We start from the raw sequence: 18,657 nt of genomic DNA on the forward strand, positions 1-18,657 counted from the left end.
ATGGAGAACAAAGAGGCCGGAACCCCTCTGCCCACCCCACCCAGGGAGGGGGTAAGTGCCAAGTCTAGGAAACTGTCACTATCCCTGTCCCTTTCCCACCAGGTATGGGGACCTGTGGAGGGAGGTGAAGGCCCTGGAGATGCTTCTAGCAAGGAGACAGCAGTGCGCCCTGGGAGAGCAGTGTAGGCGAGCAGCTATCCCCAAACCCCACGGCTCAGGGGACGTGGGAGGCTGGATGGCACTGCCGACGCACCTCCCTCTGCCCTCCCCCAGCTCCCCCACCCTTAAGGGCCCAGGGGACTCGGCCTCTGAACGATGCCCGAATCCTTCTCTGTCTGGCTGGGACAGAGAGTGCCGAGCTTGGGGCTGTGGGCAGTCAGGCAGCTGATGGCGTGGGGTGTGCAGTTAGAGGGCTGGGTGGTGGTCCAGGCTGCAGCTGTTCACCAACTGCTTTCTCTGCTGTGGGAGGCAGCCACAGAGCCCACCCAGCCCCCTCCTCACACTTTAGCCCTTGGGCTCGGCCCCTCTGAGCTGCCCGGGCTGAGCTGCCCGGGGTGTCGTGGTAGCCATGAAAGCCCCTGTCCCTGAGCTCAGCCTTGTTTCTCTAGAGCCAAAGGCAGGCGGTGGGTCCTCGGGTCCCTGTGCATTGCTCCCCGTCTAGAATGCTCTCCCCGCAGACGCCCGCACAGCTGCTAATCTCACCGCCCGGGGCTCAGTTCCAGGACACCCTCTCAGAGAGGCCTCCCTGCCCACCCCACTGAACACAGCCCCCAGCCCCCACTGGCTTTGGCCCCACCTGTCACCCTGTTTCATTGTCCTCATAGCCTCTCACTGTTTGGCATCATTGTATTTGTCTTTTTTTTTTTGGCCTCCCCTCACTAGAAAATCAGCTTCCCAAGGGCAGCGCCCTGCTGGGCCTGTCCCCTAGAGCACCCCCCACGCCACCCGTCACCTCCCTCTAGGGCCCAGCCCAGGCACACGGAGGTGCTCAGATAACCCTCAAGGAGGCAGAGGAGACAATGCCGTCCGTGCCCCAGCCGCCTCCTCCTCCTTCCCTGGGTGTGGCCAGGGCTCCCCACCCACTTCCAGGCCACGGTGGACCCCACATGTGCTGACCTTGGCCCTCGCCTCCCGCAGCGGCTCCAGCCCACGCTGGTGCTGGCCACCCTGAGCGCGGCCTTCGGCTCGGCCTTCCAGTACGGCTACAACATCGCGGTGATCAACACGCCACACATGGTGGGCACAAGGCGGGTCGCTGGGCAGCTGGGCAGGGCCCGCGGGGTGGGAGGCGGCTGCTGTCTTCCTCTGTGGAGGCCACCATCTTCCCCTGGCCTCCTGGATGCCATCTCTGGGGACCAGGGCGTGACTGGAGGTGCTGCTCCCAGGAGTGTTGTCCTCTCCTGGCACACTGGGATGCCAGGGGGACCTTGAGTCCCTGCCCAGCATCTTTGGTCCTTAGCCCCATTACTCTCACCCTGGGAAGGCCCCTCATAGATGACAAAGAGAATGGGGTCAAAGGTTGAACTCTGTGGGTTTAGGGATTGAGATTGGGGCTGGGGGAGCGAAGGGAAAGAGAAGAGACCTTTGGCAGGTAGGGGGGCCCGAGGGCAGAGCTTCCACAGCCTACTAAAGTGTGGTGGGGGAGGGCAGCTGTGCTGATGAGTCCAGGCCAGGACCAAGGACTGACCATGGCTTTGACCTCGTGCAGGGTGTGAGTGATCCTGACAAGGTCAGCCGAGGGGAGAACAGGGGACAGAAGCTCAACTGGAGGGGGTTCAAGAGAGAACAGGAGGGAGGAGCAGAGATGAACAGGTAGCCTTTCCAATGAGTTCCACTGCATGGAGAGACAAACAGCACTTAGGCCGGGCATAGGAGGCTGAGGCAGGAGGATTGCTTGAGGCCAGGAGTTCGAGACCAGCCTGAACAATAGCAAGACCCTGTCTCTACAAAACAAATTTTTAATTAGCCAGGCGCAGTGGAGCACTGTAGTCCCAGCTACTCAGGACACTGAGGCAGAAGGGTTGCTGGAGCCCAGGAGTTCGAGGTTGCAGTGAGCTCTGATCACACCACTGCACTCCAGCCCGGGCAACAGAGTAAGACCCTGTCTCAAAAACAAAACGAAAAAAAAGAATGACTCTTAGTGGAGGGAGATGGGGGGGGGTCACGTTAGGTCTTTTAAGGCAGGAGTCAGGTTGTGCACTCATGGGAGGGGAGCAGCAGAGAGGGGAAGGCCAGGGATGCAGGATGGATGGGGACAACCACGGGGAGATTGTCTCTGAAGGGGCAGAGGGGATGGGACCCAGCCTCCAGGCAGGGCAGGTAGAGTGGTCGTTCATGTGGGTAAGTGAGTCCTGCTGTATTTTTAAGTATTTTTAAAAATCAATGTCATTAACTTACAGTTACGGCTTTATAGAAGGTACTGCACTAGTTGCTCATGGCACATACTAATATATACAGGTATTAACATGTATACATACATATATGTGTATATTACATATATACATAAATTAGTGTACTCATAATTATTACCACTGAGGGAACATCTTTTCTGAGTCAAGCAATGTACCACCCCTTTATCACAGTTAATGCTCACAAATTCCCTATGAGATATATTTCTATAACTGATGAGGAAATTAAGGCTTTAGAGGTCGTATAACTTGCCTGAAGTCATACAATTAGTAAGAATATTTCCTATGTTGCCTCTGGCAGAGTAGGGCTCTAAGAAGTGAATTTTCTAACAGTGAATTTTTTAACAATATTTTTGTGCAGTGTGGTTCATCATCTCAACCCATCACACAGTAGATTTGTTTACTCTCAGGTAACAGCAGGAAATTAACGGATTCGATCGTGTCCCAGAGGTGTTGGCAGAAATATCCCCCTGTGCAATGGCAAGTGGCCAGTGAGAACACTCATGTCATCGTTTCTCATGAGTCGCACAGTATTCTTGGCTGTGGGTGGGGCAATGTTTTCCAGGTCTTGAAGTCATTCTACAACGAAACCTACTTCGAGCGACACGCCACCTTCATGGACCAGGAGGTCATGCTGCTCCTGTGGTCTTGCACGGTGTCCGTGTTTCCTCTGGGCGGCTTGCTGGGATCCCTGGTCGTCAGCCTGCTGGCTGATAGGTGTGGCAGGTAAACAGAAGGTTCGCCGCTCTCACTTGAAATTCACGTTAGGAAGCCGCACTGTCTCGTGGCCATTGTGCACCTGGTGGGGAGATGATGGGACCCCCAAAGCCAGGGGGTCTGAAATCTAGTCTCCACTTTGGCGCAGGCATTGTGACCTTAAAGCCAGTCCCCAGCTGTCTCTGGGATTTCCTTCCTAGGCAGTGGCAGGGGAGAGCACTCCCTCCATCACCACAGCAGAGGCGGGGCAGCCTTTGAGACCAAAGTTCCTGACAGTCCCCAGCTTAGTGCCTTGTAAGCACTTCCAGCAGGTGTTTGATACATGCTTGTTGATGGGGTTCCATTCAGGGTCCGGTGATCTCATGGCTCCAAGTTCCAGTAGCTGCAGCCCCTCCCTGCACAAACTCATCAGACTTTGTTGCCAAGGTTTGGGGTCACACTGAGTCACTCTGCTGGCCACCAGCTCATACCTAGCTTGGAAATGAAGGCTAGGTAGGTCTTTGTACTTTGCTTGCCTTACTCAGATTCACTAATCTTTCTGCCTAAGCTCAGGTGCTACAAAAACGTGACTGTGGAGATAAGGAAAGATGAACAGGCCAAGGTCCCCAGGAAAGAAGAGCCTGGGCCAAGGTCTCAGGGTGAGGCACGGTGGCATTCCGTTGGGTCAGCCCCCACTCATTCACAATTCGTGGTGACACTTGGACTTGACGTGCCCAGTGGGTGGTTCACAGGATGAGCGGAAAGCCCTCTAAGGAAACTGAGTCGAGAAACCACCGCATTTCAGTCTGCAGGCTTGAAAGAAAATAGTGTAGATGTGAAAATTAATTATGTATTTATTAATGCAGGACTCAGGACCTCTTCTTGTGAATAGTTAACAATTAATTTGTCATATGTTGTGCCCTTGAATGAAGAAAACATTCAATGTATTGTAATTATGCCATAATTCAGGCTTTTTTTTGTCATCCAGACTGTGGTGTTCTCGGCTAGACTGAGAGTGATTGGACTGTTCTAGAAGTCTAGATTTGGCTTCCACATTTCGTGGTCTGAACCCCACAGTCACAGAACTTTGGTGGTGGAGGGACCACAGGGACATCCCATTTTGCAGATGAGAAGGCTGAGCCCAGGAATGTGGTGGAGCCGGCCTTGACCAGGGGGTCCCAGCCCCAGCCCCGCCGAGGCTGACAGGCCTCCTGGTTGTCAGGAGGGGTTGGGGGTCCAGAGGAGGGCAGGGACGCGTGGGGGCTGATTCTCCGCTCTCCATGTGGGGCCTCTGGCCACTGCTCTCTGGGGTGTGGCAGCCCCAGGAGACAAAAGTGGCCTGAGGACACCAGTCTGCATGTCTGTGGACTCCCTGGTGAGTCCTCAGTGTGGCTGAGCCAGGGATATTTTCATGGAGTCCCCACCACTCCCTCCCTGCTCTTGGCACCAGAGCCCTGCCCTCCCTGTTGGCTCACTCGGGGCACCTGCATCAGTCAGGGTCCCGGGGTCCTCAGTGGTGTGGGGGAATCACAAAGGTGGTGCCTGGGGCTGCTGGCAGCTTCAGCACCTCCTGACCTGAAGGGGTGAGGGGAGGAGCAGTCACCTTGGCCTGATGGTGAAGAGAGGAAAAGATGGAAGGAAGGAGGGAGGGAGAAAATACCAGGCCCGCCAGCCAGCAACCCCACAGCCGGGGAGCCCTCTTCCCTCCCAGCCCACTCCCTTCTGCTCCATGGGCAAAGGCAAAGCCGAAGGCAAGGCAGCAGGGGCAAGGGAGCCCTTGGTGCCACCCACATCAGGATAGGGCACAGAGTCAGGAAGACAGGAAGACGGGATGGGTCACGAGGCTGTCAGGTGCACCCCACGTAGTTCTATTTTCCAGGAACTCCCTCCCTCCCTTCTAGAGGCCAGTGGTTTTTAAGCCTTGGACAGGATCTTGCAAATGACCTAGTCCAGCTCTGCATCCCACCAGCTGTGGAAACCCCAGTTTAACATTCCTGCCAATCATCGTGTCTGGTATAGACACCACCAGCGATGACTTGACTACCCCCAGTGACAGGAGGCTCTCTACCTCCTGAGGCAGCCCATTCCTCTTTCCTTCCCTACCGTTTCTAGGCAGTTCCGATTGTTAGGAAGATCCCCTACACCAGCCCTACTCCCAGCGACCCCAAATCTTCCTTCCTTTTGTCCTCGCTTCCCGGTTCCCGGTTCACACTTCCCATCTATCCTAATCAGCTCAGGCTGCCATAACAAAACACCACAGGTAGGTGGCTTAAACAGCAGACCTGTATTTCTCCTAGTTCTGGAGGCCAGAAATCCAAGATCAAGGTGCCACAGATTTCGTTCCTGGTGAGGGTCCACTTCCTGGCTTAGGGACTGCCTTCCTCTTGCTGTGTCCTCATGGGGCAGAAAAGGAGAGAGATTTCTCGCATGTCTCTTCGTACAAGCACACCAATCCCATCACGAGGACGTCCCCCCACGACCTAATCAATCCCCTCCTGATGCCATCACAAACAGGGCTTCCACGGATGAATCCAGGACACAATCCAGTCCACAGCCCCGTCTGCCAGCCCTTGCGCTGACACACCCCCAGCCCCGCTGAGGACAGGTCTGGAGAGTGTGAGCCGGTGTCGGGCCTGCTGTCTTTGCAGGAAGGGGGCCCTGCTGGTCAACAACGTCTTCGCCATCGTCCCTGCCGTCCTGATGGGGGCCAGCAAGGCGGCCAAGGCTTTTGAGCTGATCATCTGTTCCCGAGTGGTGCTGGGCGTCTGTGCAGGTGGCTGGGCCCCGGCGCAGGCTCACCCTCGGGGGAGGGGGCTCCTTGGCCCGACAGAGTCCGGCTGGCATTACCTGCCTCTGCCCCCTTTCGGGGCAGCCTCCTGTCTCCCTTCCCAGGCCCTTCCCATATGCTTTCTAGCCCTTCTCTTTCCTTAACAAAATCTTCTGTCGGGGAAGGATCTTTAAAAACACACTTGTACCTTGAAGTACACACAGCCAATAAGGTCTTACAAGGTATCTTCCAAGGATGTACAGCTTAAACTGAGGATAAGGGGCTTCAAGTGAAAGGAATACAGAATTTGGGGTCTCAGGCAGCAGGTGAGCCAGCTTTCTTAACTATAGCAGTTTCTCTTATTTAAAAAAAAAAGTAATACAAGTAATCTGTGCTTTAGAAAAATCAGACAATAAACAGAAGCAAAAAAGTTACCTTCGTGTCCCGCTACCCAGGGACGCCTGGAAGCTCAGTGTCCTCCCCGGTGGAAGTGGCCCAGCCCGGCAGCTAGAAAGGAAAAGGTGTCCTCCTGTCACCCTGGTGATGTCCCCCTGGGGGCTGAGGATTCTGGAGGGATTTTGCTACTGAACAGTCAAGATGGGCCCATTTCCGTCTCCACAGAGGGGCGGACAGTGCGGAGAAGCTCCGGGGTTAGGACACGGGGTGAATGAACCCTGGGCCTGTGTCATGGGAGGCCGGGTCTGCTCCTCGCCTCCCCTGATTTCTGCTTTGCCCAAACCAGGCATCTCCTACAGCGCCCTCCCCATGTACCTGGGAGAACTGGCCCCCAAGAACCTGAGGGGCATGTTGGGAACCATGACCGAGGTTTTCGTCATCCTTGGCGTCTTCCTAGCGCAGATCTTCAGCCTCCATGCCATCCTGGGCAACCCTACAGGTGACCAGCAGCACACGGGGGTCACGGGGGGTGGTGGATAGCTGGGGCCACGGCACACGGGGTCTAGGCCTTGACTCGGCTGTGCCCGATGTTACCGAGAGGTGACCTTTGGGTTGGGCAATGTGCAGCGAGGTGGGTGACCTTGATCGGGGCTGTTTTGGTGAGTGGTGGGGACACATCACGCTCAGGAATGGGAGGCAAGGACTTGGAGACGAGCAGCGTAGACCACTCTTAGGAGTTTTGCAACACAGGGAAGGAGAGAAGGTGGGTGGTAGCTGGAAAGGGACATGGGGCCAAGGGAAGAGGGGTTTTTTCAAGCCGGGAAAAGTATCGGCACATTTGGCTGCTGTAGGAACAGTCCATAGGGAATGAGGTCAATGGGCTGAGCCACCATCACCATTACCTGGGTGGGTGTGGCTCCTGCACACCCGCAGATGTTTTGTTCTGGTGCCTTCTATTTTCTCAGGGGAACAGGAGGTGGGGTGGTTGCCTGAGAATGAGGGTGGGGGACAGGGTGGAGGTTTAAGAGAGAGGAGAGAGTGTGACACAGTCACGCAGGGCTGAGTAAGAGGCGGGTGCAGCACACAGGGCTTGGACTTGGCCGTGAACACAGCGGGGGCGTTTATCACACTCATTTTCAAATGACCCACATTCCACGGATGCCTCAGTGGGTGGGTCTGTGTCCTCGCATTCCCCACAGTACCCTAAAGGGACTCAGGCACTCCGAGCCCGGTGGGCGCTGGGTGGAAACTCATTAGGAATAATGACTCCCAAACCGCCGCGCTGCAGCTGAATATTAAACACTCTAATTAGACAGGCATCAACAGGGAAAAGCCACCTTGCACTGATGCTCAGCGCGTAGCACCTCTTTGACCCTCGCCAAGCCATGCCTGGTACTTTATTTGTAGTGTTATTAGTATTATTATCTTTATTTTACTGATGAGAAAACTGAGGCCCAGAGAGTCTGAGCAGCTTGTCCAGGTCCCACTACCAGCAGGGGTGAGAGGTGGCGGGTGCAGATCCTGCTCTCTTCGTGGGATCTCAGGGTCCCCCCTCACCCCAGCCTTCCAGGAGGAGCTCACACAGGCGCATGCCTGGGTCCACCCCACTCCCCAACCACAGCCCCCAGTGGGGCAGAGGTTATGCCCATTCCAGCCATAAAGTTAGGAACAAGACGTAACTGCATTTTCTCTAGGGCTCAAACTTTGAAAGCATATCCTATCCGTAAGAAAAACAGTGCTCTTCCTGCAAAATAATTAATAACATGTACTTTTAAAATTATAATTATTTTCTCCATTTTTCATGTGGAACCCCTTTGTATGTGGGTCCTGGGTTCTCCCCAAGGGTAGGAACACCAGGGGCCAGAGACCCTCCCAGAGAAGGGAGTCAGGCCGTGGCGGGGGCCAGCCAGGGGGCGCCCGGAGCCCCCCAGGGATCCCTCAGCCCTTGGCCTGGCTCCTTGCAGGTTGGCCGGTGCTCTTGGCGCTCACGGGGGTGCCCGCCCTAATTCAGCTGCTCTCCCTGCCCTTCTTCCCTGAGAGCCCCCGCTACACCCTGATTCAGAAGGGAGATGAAGCCACCGCGCGGCAAGGTATGAATGCGCAGCCGCTTCGCCAACCCCTCCACCCTGGGGCACCCCGGAAGCCGTGCCTGCGGTCAGAGTAGGAGCCACCGTGGGTTGGGGCTGAGAAAGTGGCATCTGGGTGGGTGGATAGAGTGGGGGTGGAGATCGGGTCACAACCACGGTGTTGGGGCCCTGGCTGGGGTCAGGTGGAGGGGAATGGTGAGGAAAGCCTGCGGTCAGAGCGGGCCACGTGGTGGGGTCCAGAGGTCCAGCCCGCAGCGAGATGAACGGGCTGCTGGGGACGGCGCTCTGCTCCTGGCAGCCCTGCAGAGGCTGCGAGGCCACGCAGATGTCGAGGCTGAGCTGGAGGACATGAGAGCAGAGGCCCAGGCTGAGCGTGCCGAGGGCCGCCTGTCCGTGCTCAACCTCTGCACCTTCCGGCCACTGCGCTGGCAGCTGGTGTCCATCGTGGTGCTCATGGCCGGCCAGCAGCTGTCGGGCATCAACGCGGTACGCCGGACCTGGCTAGGAGGGGGTGGCAGGGAGGGGGAAGCAGATTGAGCAGAATGAACAGGATTTGATTTATAAACGGATGGCTCCCGCAGCGCAAGGCCAGGGGTCAGTGGACCCAGCCTGGGTCAGGAGCTTCCACCTGCCATGACGCAGGTGAACATAGTCCTTTAACTGTAACCGTGTCTGTGGATAGTGCAGCGGGAAGGGTGGGGATCTGAGAAAAACAGAGGGAAACGTCAGAGGTTGGGTGGGTAACCCAGTTGGTGCCCCCGGGAAGTGCCCGAGAGGTGGCTTTGGGCCTTTAGGGATCCGCGGATGTTTAACAAGTGACCTTGGGAGGGCTGGACAGCCCAGGTGGGGGCCACCAAATGGGGAGCAGCATGACATGGCTATCGGAAGTGCTGTTTGTGCCAACGTCCTTAGCGCTTGACCAGAAGACAAGCTGAATCGGGGTTGACTTGACCCAAAGTAAGAGGTGAGAAATCATTTTGTGGGGTCTGAGCTCAAAGAACAGCAAAGTGACAGAGGGAAAAGTGCTGTTAAATGTCGTGTGGTCCAGTTCTCATTTCATAGATCAGAACCTGAGGCTCAGAGGGGGGCAGGGCCGGGCTCTGTCCCTGGTGTCCTGACCCCCCGTCATGGCTCTTGCCCATCAGCTGCTGCCTCCTTCCTGTCCAGGGGTCCCCAGCCCAGGCTTTCGTACTGTTCGCTGCTTGAGTCAAGAACGTTAAGCCAGTGGCCCAGGTCTTTGGGCCTCTCTGCACAGCCCTGTGTTTTCGTTTAGATCAACTACTACGCAGACATCATCTATGTGTCTGCGGGTGTGGAGCCCTCTCAGTCCCAGTACGTAACCGTGGGTGCCGGTGTGATCAACATAGTGATGACCGTCATCTCGGTGAGTGACCGGGCGGCATCCTGCCTGCTGGAGCGTCTCTGAGCAGGTGTCCCCAGATAGACAGGAGCCCCACAGAGTCAGCTGAGTGTGGTGACCCTGACCCTGGGGTCACTTGCAGGACATGGACTTTTGGATGTGCTCCTACTTACCGCCTGTGTGACCGTGACCAGGCGACTCAAAATACTTTCAAATCCAAGTTTCTTCCTGTGTAGAATTGTGATGGTGATTGCAAAACTCGGCATCCTGATGGAGGTGTTATTTTTTGTTAATACAATACTATTTTTTCAGAGTTTAATGTTTAAAATCTGAGCCACTTTTGCTTTGTCACACACGTTGCATCAGGGTGACTCCGCAAAGCTGCGCTCACGCACAGAGCTGAGGATCACGCTGTTCCTTCCCCGGAACATTTTCAAGTTAGCGTCTGATTATTTTGATTCCTATTTCCTGAGTTGCCAGGGAGAGTCAATGTTTTTTTTTTGAAATTATTTATTACTTATTTATATTTTCCCTGGAGCTAGTTTAAGTCCCAGTCGGGAGGGAGACATGAAGGAAAACAGCAGAGGAGGATGACAGGAGAATTAGGGGAGGAGGCAGGAGGCTCCCAGGGCCCAATTCTTAACCCCTTCCTCCTGCTGTCCCTGGGCCCCTCCCTTTTGTTCCTCTGGGGCAGGATCCACCCTGTATCCTCAGAGCCCTCCTCCTCTAGGATAAATGATCACCACAGGACCTTCTTCCCCGTCTGCCTACCCGGAGAAACCCGGGCCAGAAGGACAGACGTTCCCTCTCCCTGGAGGGGCAGCATCTGGGCGCCAGGCAGAGTCTCACTGACACTTTTTGTACAATGCTAGGATTGCCGTTGTGCTCCTGGCTGGCCGTCCTCAATGGCAGTGACAATCCCTGTCCGTAGGGTTGCTAGGAGAATTGGAAGTAACATGAGTCAAGTGACTGTGCAGGACCTGGCCTTGGGTCGGACAGTAGGGACGGAGTAGACACAGAAATGGCATTATCATAGAGGCAGAGGAAAGGAAGGAGTGCTTGCTAGTCAGAAGGAGCGTGGCCGAGCTTGGAGCACCAGGGAATGGGGGAGTCTATTTTTAAAAGTAGGTTTTATTATTACTCAGGTATGGCGAGGCCAACAGATGAGGAGACAGTTGCTGCTGAAAAGATAGTTTGCGACTCACAGTTCCCAGAAGGAGGGGGCAGGGCACTCCGCACAGGCCACACAGGAAGCTCTGGGCGCAGAGGAACTGAGGGGAAAATGCGAGCAAGAGCCTTTATTGCGGTTCCTGCAGAAAGGAAGGGGCGAGGCAGGGCAGGCAGGTTTAGTGTTAGCTCGGTAAACAGCAAATAGTTTCAGCAGGCTCTGGGGCATACGTGGCCCTGGCTGATCAGCAGGTGCACAGCGGCCAGAGTGTGCGAGCCCCACCCAGGAGGTGGAGGGAGTGGGCCTGGGCTGGCTTGCACAGGAAAGAGGCACTCTCGGGGACCCCTGTTTGCTACCTCTGGGAACTGGCTAACTGTGGGAGGGGCAGTCCCTCCAGGGCCAGCAAGGTCCCAAGATGTCAAAGCATCTCAGAAACCAGAGAATGTGGTTGTTCCAGTTGGAGGAGGGGGTTGCGGGGAGCCGAGATCCCTGAGGTCCGTAAATGACTGGAACCAGGAAGGGTCTTGGTGTAGGGCGTGAGCGTCAAACACGTGTCAAAGCAGGCAGGCTGCATCCCACGCACAGGCAGGGAGGTGAGAAAGGGGCACCCGTAGGAGGGAGTGGAGGCTCGGCCAAGAATTCCGGGTGCCAGGTGGCCTTGAGGCTCCTCACCGCCCGCACTTTCCCCCCAGGCTTTCCTGGTGGAGCGGCTGGGGCGGCGGCGCCTCCTGCTGGTCGGCTACGGCATCTGCGGCTCCTCCTGCCTGGTGCTGACACTGGCGCTCCTCTTCCAGGTCTGAACTCACTCCCTGTCCCCTGGGTGGGGGATGCGGGCAGGGGGTGGAGGTGAGACATGCGGACAGGTACTTTGCAACGCCACCATCCTGGAGTTCGTGGAGGTCAGGGATGGTTTGGCTCACCTACACCCGGGCCTGCAAACAAATAAATAAACACGGCCGGCCCAGCTGTTACCTAAAGGAGAAACTGAGAGAACAGTTTGCAAAAAAATACATATGTGCATACGTAAATAGGAGGGCACAACTGTGCTAGAAAACACCTACTGATAACGAACAGGTGTGGATTTAAGAGCACACCTGTTCTTAAAGAGGCATCCCGTTCAAGAAGTAGAAGGATATGAGAACAGAGGTTGGCGTGGACTACAGAATAAACATTCGGAGAAAATAACTACTGACCCAACGCTCTTGTCTGTGACAAGAGGAAGGAAAACAGTCTCGATTGAAATAGGAACAACACACAAGACGAATGAGAGGGTCAGGCTGCAGGGAAGGAGGAAGGCACAGGATGTTCTGGCCCATGAGCTCGGGCTGATTTGTAACTGTGTCCTTAAAATGACTCCCCAGGTAGTAAGTGCGGCAGAGCTCTCTTCAGTGGGCCCTGCCCGTGACAAGGTGTGCCTCAGTCTGTAGTGTTAAAAGTATCTTGGAGACAAGATCAGGGCAAACTGGGAAAAGAAATAATAAAGGGACAGGCTAAAAAGAAATTGGGGATCGTATCACAGTAAGATTGAAAAACACATCAGGCCACCCAAACAGGAAATACACCATTTTAATGTGTAACTTTTTTCAGCCTATATTTATTATCCACATCCTCCAGAAGTTACAAAAATACATAGGATGGCCATGATGTGAAAATTTTAAATTTATTTTTATTTTGTTTCATTTGTACAAATGTATGGGGTACATGTGAAATTTTGTTACATATATATAATGCAAAGTGATCATCAAGTCAGGGAGTCGAGGGTGTCCATCTCCCGAGTACTATACACTTTTGCTTAACTATAGTCATCCTGCTCTGCTGTCAAACACTGAATTTATTCCTTCTCTCTAACTGTATGTTTGTACCCTTTAACCCACTTCTCTTCATCTCCCCCTCCCGAGCACCCTTTCCAGTCTGGTTTCTCCATGTGATCAAATTCTGTAGCTCCCACATAGAAGTGAGAACATGGGATATTTGTCTTTCTGTGCCTGGCTTATTTCACTTAAGATAATGACCTCCAGTCCCATCATGCTCCTGTAAATGACATGATTTCATTCTTTTTATGGCCAAATAGTATTCCATTGTGTATAGATACCACATTTCCTTTATCCATGTATCCACCGATGGACACTGGCTGATTCCGTATCTTTGCTGTTGTGCATAGTGCTGCAATGAACATGACACATGGGGGTGCAGGTGTCCCTTTGATATACTGGTTTCCTTTCCTTTGGGTGGATACCCAGAAGTGGGATTGCTGGATTGAATGGTAATTCTAGTTTTAGTTTTTTGAGAAATGTCAACACTGTTTTCCATAGTAGCTGTGCTAGTTTACATTCCCACCGACAGCGGTTAAGAGTAATATGAAATATTTTTAAAACAATGGGCATTTTGTGTCTCCTCGGATACCTCTTGGCTGTTGTTGCTTTTGCAGTAACTGCGCCACTGTACTGAAACCCTTTCAAATTAAAAATATGTAATTGCGAACACAATCATACATGTACATACATGAGTACAAGAGTTTGTGAAGAGTTTACTCTGTAATTTAGAGACAAGGTCTTTGTTCTTTTCCTTCTCTTCCAAGCTGGCCTCTCCCTAATGACTTTCTTTCTTTTTTTTTTTTTTTGTCTTTATATGTCTTTATTTATTTTTAACTCAGGATATTATGGGGGCACATCACCCTAATGACTTTCTCCTTAAGAGCCTGGAGAGTGCAGAGACCATTCTGTGGGAGGAAGCTGTTGGAGTCCAAGGACTCTGGAGGGACAAGAGAGGCAGAGGGGGCAGGGGAGAGGCGAGGAATAGGATTAGTGACTGTAGGGGGAGGCAGAGAGATAAGAGGAAGAGGTTTATTCACCCTGTGCACGAGGAGAATCGCAGAGTGATTACCCAATATCCCCAGGGGATCCAGATATTTTTATACCCTCTTTTTAGCAGGGAGGGGGAGATGAGGAGTAATAGGTAATTCTGTTCAGGGGCAACAAACGGTTGCTGAAGAGGATAAATAGATACTTGACAGAATGAATGGATGGGGAGAAACAGATTGACCTGCAAACTTAAACAGCTATCATGTTTAAAATGATTGGGCCCGGTCTGGCTGCATTCTTGATTTTCTTTCCTGCAGTGCAGTGAGATAGGGGGAAGGGAAAGGAGTCCACTGTGCCTTTGGCGGGTCAGTCTGGTTTATGGGGCCAGAGGCACAGCCACTTCCAGTCCCTTTTGATCTCGAAGGGCCTTTAATTCGAAATACCAAGGAATCATATTTTGGGGCGAAATTTCCTGAACTCCTTCATGACGTTCATGATTCTATTTAATTAAACCTTACTGTTGAAAGAACTTTCTTTTCTAATTTTAAAACAAATACAAGTTTTCAGTAGAAACTTTAGGGACTATGGGCAAGAGGGAAAGGGGTGAACAAAACCGAGCATCGTCTGCAGAGGGCACTGCCAGTGCGTTTCAGAAACCTTGGCAGCGTCCTCGGTGACTTCTCTCATTCACTTCTCTGTCCGACCCAGGGCTCTGCCTGAAAACGTGCCAGCGGCTGGCCCCTCACACCAGCTCCAGGGCGGCCCCCTAGCCTAGGCAGCTCCGCTTTTGCTCCAAGTGTAGAAATGCCCCCGAACCCACCCGCCTGCTTCCCCCAGCACCTTCTGTTGAAATGGATCGGGTCTTGCCACGCCTTCACTCAAAAGCCTCCAGTGTCCCTTCGCCCTCCATGTTTTCCAGCCCCGCCGCCAACTTCTCCCTCGGAGCATTCATCGTCGCTGTCATTAGAACGTCACCTGGGGAGCTCATCTGGGGGTGCCCCGTTTAGTCTAGCTGGGGTCCGTAGACCCGGTTTTGCTCCAGCCCTTCCACTGGCCGTGGGGGCAGAGAGGGTGGTCTGCCGGCTCCCCTGGCCCGGAGCTCCTACAACGATTCCCCACAGAAAGTGCTAGAGTCCGGATCCTAAGCCCATCACCTGTTGATTGGCTGACTTAGGCCATTGCTTGATCCCTGAGGGACTGGGGGGCCTCGTGGTCTGTGCCGGGGCTCTCTGACTGCACGTGTGCAGGACTGAAACAGTAATATGCACCTGCAGAGGCGTGTCAGGAAGATTAGACGGGTAAATATGTGTGAAGTGCAGAAAATGGCACCTGGCATGAAAATAAATAGAAGTTAGATATTCCTCCTCCTCCGTCACTCAGGATTAGGTGAGGTTGGAGGGAGCCCTCTGTGAACTTGAACGTTAGAAGGCAGTCCTCGTTGTCATCTTCCTCTCTTACCCACAGAGCCCTTGAGGCCCATGTAGGTGTCAGAAATCCAGGTGGGCCCTGCAGGTGGACCTATCTGCATGTGGGGCCCCCAGCCCCAGGGTCGCAGAGGTCCCAGGCCAGGCCCTCTCAGCCCAGACAGCCCTGCCTCTGCCCACAGAGCACGGTCCCTGAGCTGTCTTACCTCAGCGTCCTCTGCGTCTTCGCCTACATCTCGGGACATTCCATCGGGCCCAGTGAGTACTGCACCCCTCCCCACCCCCGTCCTTCCTGGACCTGACACATCTGCTGTGCTCAGTGAATATTTGTGGAATGAGTGGGTGTCCTCAATCCTCCGCCCCCACTGGAACAAGCCACCTGCTTCTGCAGGCCTCAGGCTCCTCCGGGAAGAACTCGGTGCGGGCAGATGAGAGGTGATCAGTCAGGTCCTAAGGGACGCTTAGTTGCATTGTCCTGGTGGAGAAGAGGGAGGCAGGACAGTTGGCTTCCCGCAGCTCCCACTCCGGGAGCAGAGCCCTGAGGAAGGTGCCCTCCTCTTCTGCAGCTGACAGCCCCAGGGCGGCTTCAGTCTGGGGCTCTGAATTCCCCTCCGCGTGCCTCCCCAAGGCTGCGCATTTTGCACGTGACCATATCAGCCAAGGGCGGGAGACTGGTTGGGGGAGGGGCTGACTCTTACACTTTTTGTGCATAAAGCCACAGATAGATATACAGGACAAAAACAGATACACGGTATGAATTTTCATGGGATGGCGGTTAGGGAAAAAATGGCTTTAGACATTTTAGACAATCTCCTTAAGGGGGCGATAAAGAGAAACGGTTGAGAAAAGGACTCTGCCCCAAAGAAAGGCGGGGCGGCAGGCGCTGCGGGTCCCAGACCCCCCACGGGGGGCAGCACCCCCGGCTCGGCCGAGCCCCGGGGCCCTGACCGTCGGGGAAGGTCAAAGCCACGCCGTGCAGAGAAGGGCTGGGAGAGCTCCGTGCCTGTGAGGGGCGGGCGCGTTCCTCCCGCGACTCACCCCCGCTGCTCCCAAGTTTTCCATTCGCTTCATTGCTACAGACCTTCGCTGGCCTTGAGGAAACTTGGCAGGGGAACCCAAATCCCAGGGGACCTTTCCCGCTCCTGCCCTCTCCGTGCCCTGGCCTTGTGGGCGTGGGTGGGCTTCCTTTCCCGTCCCTGTCGCAGCAGGGCAGCCCGTACGGGTCCCTGAGGCGCTCCGGGGTCTCGGTCTGACGCTGGAACAGGCCGCGTCCTGCCAGCCCTTGGGGACCCCCGGGCCCTTCTCCACTGCACTGGTCCCGGCCCTCTGCCCGCAGGCCCAGTCCCCGCCGTGGTGAGGACGGAGATCTTCCTGCAGTCCTCCAGGCCTGCCGCGCTCCTGGTGGATGGGGCGGTGCACTGGTTCACCAACTTCATCGTGGGCTTCGTGTTCCCGTCCGTCCAGGTGAGCCAAGGGGCCCCGTCCCCACCCTGTCCCAGCCGGCCCCAGCCCTGCAGCAGGAGGGGCCCCAGGGAACCAGCAGTCGCTCCCCTCATGCCAAGAACCTCTGAGAAGTCAATGAGGGTGCGTGGCTCTCCCAGGCTTTCAAGGGCAGATGAGGCCGCTGCAGCCAAACCCTCTGAGCAGGCCACTTTCCCACCGCTGAAGGGAGCTCCCCACTCCACTGTGAGGGGCCGATTACTCAGGGGCTCTGATCCCGGAAGGTCAGAGGCAACGGAAAGCAAGCTAGAGCAAGAAAGGGAGCAAATCCCCTGCTTCCTGTTGCTGAGATGTGCACATGACCTTGACCTTGACCTCTGCATCCTTAGCACCTTCAGGGCCCAGAGGCCATAAACCTCTATTGTCAACAGGCTAAGGATTCCTTTTTTATATTAGGGGATCCAATTTTCTAGCTGTTTTACTCCTCCAAGCCACCAAGAAACTCTTTTATGACTCACAAAAGCCTCACCCAGAACTGTCCTGTTGTGCCTTTCTGTCTCCCTCCTGCTGTCTTCGTCTCTCTGTCTAGGTGGCCATTGGCGCCTACAGCTTCATCATCTTTGCGGGAATCTGCCTCCTCACTGCTGTGTACATCTACGTGGTCATTCCTGAGACTAAGGGCCGAACGTTTGTGGAGATAAACCGCATTTTCGCCAAGAGAAATGGGGTGGAGATTCCAGAGGAGAAGAAAGAAGACAACATCCATGTTGGGCCTCACGTACTCTCTATGGCCACCATGAAAACTTCCTTTTAGTGGCTCTGCGTGGCGTCCGTGTTCCCATGGTCAAAGCTTCCTACCATGACAAAGGGGATTCCCTGCCCCAGGCCCTGGGGAAGGGTAACAGCTCTGAGACTTTTGTGCCCCCAGTGGCAACTGGAAGGCGGTGGAAAGTTTAGTCCCTGATTTAGTTGAGAAGTGATCAGCTGGGAGGGTGACAGACAGGGCGAGGCAGGTACACAAGCATTGATTGGTCAGACTCGATTCTCTGATTCTGCACTGGCACCACAACTTGAATGATGTACAGATGCACTTTTTAAAGTAAAACTTTTCAAGTTCAGCAATTGATATGGATACCAGTATGCTAACTAAAGAATCAAAGGCTCTAGATCCCACTGCCTTCCTGGTGAGGTGGCTTCCTCTCTCCACGCCATGGAGATTGCACAGCTAGTCCTGGTCAGCGTTCACAGCTGTTGATCCCATGGGCAACTGGGCAAAAGAGTATGACTTGTTTCCAGTTTCAGCAAAACAGTCCCAGTCAATTCCCTCCCTAGGCTGGGGCAGTTGACATCTTACTTGAACACAAGGCGAGCATGTTCAGCACCTGCATTCTGCCCGATCATGTCACTTTCCTGCTGCAATCCTTGGTTGATTCTCTGTCACCCAAGATGGTAACCTTGGCATTGCATGGTTTCCTGCCACCACCCCATGTACTTTCAAACGTCTGTGCCTTTCTTCCTGGGCGCTTTCAAACACCCCTCATCCAAATGACCAAAACCCTACCCAGCCCTCAAAACTCAGCGTGAATGTGCCTTTAGAACCTCTCCTGTCCTACCCAGGGGGAGGTCCCCTCACCTCTGGGCTCCGGAATCACTGTGTGCCTTCTTCCATTGGAGTATTTGTCACTTTGCATATTAGTTATTGGTCTGCCAGTTGCCCTGTAACAAATAACCTCCAAATGTAGTGGTTCAAACAGCAATAGTCATGTGTCTCTTGGTTTTTGTGGGTCAGGAATTCAGGTAGGACTCAGTAGGGACAGCCTGTCTCTGCTCCTTGACATCTGGGACTTCAGCTGGAAGACTCGAATCATCCAAAGGCTCGTTCAGTTTCTGATGGTCGTTGCTGGGGCTCAGCTGAAAATGACACATGACCTGGGCCCCTGCATACCTTGGGAGCTGGATTGGATTCCTGGGGGTGAGGAGAAGGAGAGACAGGCAGACAGAAACTCTCTCTCTCTCTCTTCCCGCCCCCCCCCCCACTTGCCCCAGCTTTGAAAGCCATATAGCATCAGTTCTGCCACATTCTGTTCACCAGAAGCTGGTCACTAACTCC

General features: G+C 54.3%; 1 protein-coding gene across 1 annotated transcript; it reads left to right on the top strand.

Moving 5' to 3' along the window:
* SLC2A7 (solute carrier family 2 member 7) lies at positions 1 to 17,361 on the top strand. Its single transcript, XM_045546216.1, has 12 exons — positions 1 to 51; positions 1,138 to 1,236; positions 2,974 to 3,134; positions 5,753 to 5,877; positions 6,614 to 6,766; positions 8,232 to 8,357; positions 8,653 to 8,840; positions 9,628 to 9,738; positions 11,575 to 11,676; positions 15,290 to 15,365; positions 16,444 to 16,571; positions 17,137 to 17,361. The coding sequence occupies exons 1-12, from the start codon at positions 1 to 3 to the stop codon at positions 17,359 to 17,361; spliced, it is 1,545 nt and encodes a 514-aa protein (XP_045402172.1).
* The last annotated feature ends 1,296 nt before the right edge of the window (positions 17,362 to 18,657 follow it).

The sequence above is a fragment of the Lemur catta genome, chromosome 3, assembly GCF_020740605.2.
Source record: "Lemur catta isolate mLemCat1 chromosome 3, mLemCat1.pri, whole genome shotgun sequence".
Lineage (NCBI taxonomy): Eukaryota > Metazoa > Chordata > Mammalia > Primates > Lemuridae > Lemur > Lemur catta.

Excerpts from the sequence above, each read along its gene's own strand:
- SLC2A7 (XM_045546216.1), top strand. The coding sequence starts at position 1 with ATGGAGAACAAAGAGGCCGGAACCCCTCTGCCCACCCCACCCAGGGAG. Across the intron at positions 1,237-2,973 it reads TGATCAACACGCCACACATG|GTCTTGAAGTCATTCTACAA; the intron begins GTGGGCACAAGG and ends AATGTTTTCCAG. Across the intron at positions 11,677-15,289 it reads CACTGGCGCTCCTCTTCCAG|AGCACGGTCCCTGAGCTGTC; the intron begins GTCTGAACTCAC and ends CTCTGCCCACAG.